Source organism: Rhipicephalus sanguineus, chromosome 1 (assembly GCF_013339695.2).
Source record: "Rhipicephalus sanguineus isolate Rsan-2018 chromosome 1, BIME_Rsan_1.4, whole genome shotgun sequence".
NCBI classification, from domain to species: Eukaryota; Metazoa; Arthropoda; class Arachnida; order Ixodida; family Ixodidae; genus Rhipicephalus; species Rhipicephalus sanguineus.
In genome coordinates this window covers 228,089,387-228,092,962 of record NC_051176.1, presented here as the reverse complement: position 1 = coordinate 228,092,962, position 3,576 = coordinate 228,089,387, and the positions used below count along the sequence as shown (strand labels likewise).

The following is a 3,576-nucleotide window of genomic DNA, read 5'->3' as shown; positions in this document are numbered from 1 at the left end:
TGAAGAGATGAGCGAGTGTGAATTCCGGCGTCGCTTTCGTTTCTCGAAACGTACTGTACCTTGGTTGTGCGACGATCTCGGCCCCGTCATCGGGTGCCAACGAACCAGTGGGATTTAAACAGAGCGGAAGGCGTTGTGCGCGCTGAGATTTTTTGCGATCGGATGCTTCCAGCGAGCTGTCGGCTGCGAGGAATTCAGCGGCCTGTCGCAGTCGTCCGTCAGGAACATGCCATTACTGTCGTTCGCGGGCAAAAACGGTGGGTGGCCTTTTCCGGAGACCACAGACGCGAAGAGCGAACAAAGGCGGCGTTCGCGCGGCTCGGGCAGATTCCCGTTGTGGTCGGGTGCGTGGATGGTACGCTCATCGCAATCCCGAAGCCCCATGGCCTGAGCTCCGCGGACACGACGCATTACATGTCGGGGAAGGGACTCTACGCATTCAACACCATGATCGTGAGTATTATTCATGCATTGTATGCGTAGCGAATTGTTTCATTTATATCGCTTAAACTTTCCGCTTTACTGAGGCTGTTGCAACTGAGTATAGTGGGAGCGGTATTTTCAATCTATCCAGAACGGGAATTGGTTCGTTTCAGGGCACTTCGCTTAGGATAAGCGATGAAATCATGTGACGCGGAGTACACTCTGGTTCAGCGGCCTGCACAATGCATAATATTACCGTTACTCGTTCGCCATGTGTACCCGAAGCTTGATTCTCGATTTGTATTTGTTGAGATTAGCGCTCCCAGAATGTGCCGTAGTATGTCCTTATTGTTCATTGTCGTGATGGACGTTACATGGATCAATACATGGATGGATGAATAAACTTTATTTCGGTCCCTCGGAACGCGCCCTAGCATGTACATTAAATACGCATTGTTTCATAACCCTTTTTTCAGTCGAAGTTTTTCGTGTTGTAGATATTTTGTGATACATTGCCTTAAACATACAGCATTAATTTGGTTAAAAGGCTTTGGTGGCTGGGAGATGGGTTGTTCCAAGCAGTAAACATGCAGGCTACCCTTTGACACTGCATTGTCCTCGTGTTAGAACTTATGGTACAAGTCCTACCCTGTCGATGATTTGTCCATAGCTATGTTTCAACAGTCAGTAACAGTGAAGACAGATGTAGTTACATTAACATAATACCCAACATTGTACCCAAGGTCATTTATGGGTACAATTTTGACTGAATTGAATTCTGCAGACATGTGATGCCGACCTCTGGATGTCAGTCCATGTTTCCTGGGGTCATGTCATGACTCGTGGGTATGGCGGGGGAGCCCTCTCCGTCAGCACCTGGAAGCAAAACTTCGGCTTGCTTGGTAAGTGCTGTCAATGCTTGCCACATTCAAGACGTTATCACTACAGCTGTCATGCCGACCTCGTGCAGGAGACTCCAGCTATACATTAGAACCGTGGTTCCTGACACCAGTGCCCGGACGACCAGCTCGTGGCACCCCTGATAACCACTACAACAAGACCCACACCGCCATGCGCAATGCTGTGGAGTGGTGCATCGCTGTAAGCTTGTGCACAGCTGCTCAAGCATCATTGCTGCTTGTGCGGCTCTGCACGACACTGCGTTGGCGGCACATGAGCCTGTTGTCGAAGGGGACGATGACGACACCGACGATGCTGAGCTGCTGCCAGCAGCAGCTGAGCTACCACCACCACAACGGGAGCCAGCAGCAGCGCAACCGTGTAGTGAACCTGTTTCGAGAACCACAGGGCCTGCATGCTTGAGCACCTGCGCAGAGTACGCCGCCGCCTGCAACGACCTTGGCAGCATTGTGTGGTGCGTGTTTGTCTTTGTTCATTGTGTTTGTCACTGTGTTTTTTTTTACTACACTTCAAATGTTTGCTACACATATCAACGAAACAGCGTTCTCCTATCAATGAATAACCCCCTTGAATAGGTTGGCAAAAAATGTGAAGCTCACCCTGACTCACTCGTGAAATATATTTTGCTCTTGGGGCTCACTCGAACCAGAGTCATTCAATTCTCTTTATGGTCACGAAACTGCACCGTCACGCTATGGGCGAGCTTCATACGCTGCTCGAAAATACCGCAACGCGCCGCCGCTGCGCCACAGAGGCGATCGTCTGCGCCGTCCGCGTATTGAAATACTCGCGCAGTGCGAGACAAGCTGCTGGATATCATATGTTCAAGTTTGAGGAAACGCTGTCGCAGGACTAGGATGCCTAACAGATGTTGCGTGCCGGGGTGCCGTTCCGGCTACAAGGGAAGCAAAAAGGTGTCGTTGTTTTGTTTGCCGTTAGACAAGCAGCAGCGGGAGAAATGGAAGCGGGCCATACCGCTGCAAGAAAGCGGTGATAATTAACTTTGAGTCGAAGTATACACGTGTGTGTGCGAACCATTTCGACGCCTCGGACATTATCACTGCGTATGATTTTAACATCAACGGCGACTCCGTGCCGCAGAAACGCGGCACGGAGTCCGTTCCAAGGATTTTTGAGGACTTCCTTCGTATCTCACAAAGCGTAAACCTCGATCTCGCTCATCTACAGTGCGACCACCATGCAAACGACCACGTGAGTCACCCTGAGAAGAGCTATGAGCGTTGCCGACGCCCTGTTTAGACCGCACCGTAGTGCGTGTCGTGCGGAAACGCCTGGCAAGAAAGGGACCAACGGGGAGTGTAACTGCGCCGATCAGCTGCTAAGTGCTGCACTGCTCGGCCCTGTCGGCTAGACGAAAACAAGTCATATCGGTTGTACGCCAGAGTGAAAGCGAAGCACTATTACAACGAATATAAGCTGTTATGAGAGTCAAGTGCAATTCTCGCCGGCGCACGCAGCGAGCGAGCGAGCGCGCTCACCCACGTTTCTTCCCTATCGAGCTTCCGGACCCAAACAAGTGCAAGCCTTCGAGCCCGGACGCCACGGATAACTCGCTTCAATGTGCCGAATGAGGAAGAACTACGAAGAACACTGCCAGCTTTAACAAAAGTAAGCTGTTCGCCAGCGGTTGTATTCCCGCAGAGTTACCTGCCACAACTACGAAGCGATACGAAGTATAGGCTTCGCTACGTCGTCGGCACCAAGCTGGCCGGCGGCCGGTGTGAGTGCGTTGCCGGTGCAGGTGAAAGAAATGTTGCGTAGAATATGCTTCACAGAGAATAATGTCTTCTGGAATAAAGTACAGGTCAAACTGTGTCTTCCTCTACATGCCACAACTGTTGTCAAACATCTAGCGTGAAGGCGAGACGAGTCAACTTGCGGCCGGCGGCGTACAGCGAGCGACTTACGAGCATGGTGAAACAGCTGTGCCTGCAGGTGCCAAAAGTCATACAGAAGTCCCCTGCTACGGCGTTCGTAATTATATATCTTGGTATTCTGTCGTTAATCCCCGAATTTTTGTATTTTTTCTGCTGATACCACCGCGAGCTGCATGTTTTAATTGAGCTGGTTTTTCTCCTCCCGGGTGCTCATTTTAAAACAGAAAACGCGTTCAGAAATGTATTTATGCATGCTGAGTGCTAGAAGTAAAAGCGTGAAAGCAAAGCGACCGTTGCGGAAGTTTAGAAAGCTTAAACACCGAGGCTTCCCACA

The 3,576-nt window shown here is 50.6% G+C and overlaps 1 protein-coding gene across 1 annotated transcript; it reads left to right on the top strand.

Moving 5' to 3' along the window:
• The first annotated feature begins 250 nt into the window (after positions 1 to 250).
• Positions 251 to 2,687, top strand: LOC125757191 (putative nuclease HARBI1). The gene is made up of 4 exons (XM_049412493.1): positions 251 to 453; positions 1,208 to 1,325; positions 1,394 to 1,532; positions 2,681 to 2,687. The coding sequence occupies exons 1-4, from the start codon at positions 415 to 417 to the stop codon at positions 2,685 to 2,687; spliced, it is 303 nt and encodes a 100-aa protein (XP_049268450.1). The 5' UTR covers positions 251 to 414.
• Positions 2,688 to 3,576: the final 889 nt, after the last annotated feature.

Excerpts from the sequence above, each read along its gene's own strand:
- LOC125757191 (XM_049412493.1), top strand. The coding sequence starts at position 415 with ATGTCGGGGAAGGGACTCTACGCATTCAACACCATGATC. Across the intron at positions 454-1,207 it reads ACGCATTCAACACCATGATC|ACATGTGATGCCGACCTCTG; the intron begins GTGAGTATTATT and ends TGAATTCTGCAG. Across the intron at positions 1,326-1,393 it reads GCAAAACTTCGGCTTGCTTG|GAGACTCCAGCTATACATTA; the intron begins GTAAGTGCTGTC and ends GACCTCGTGCAG.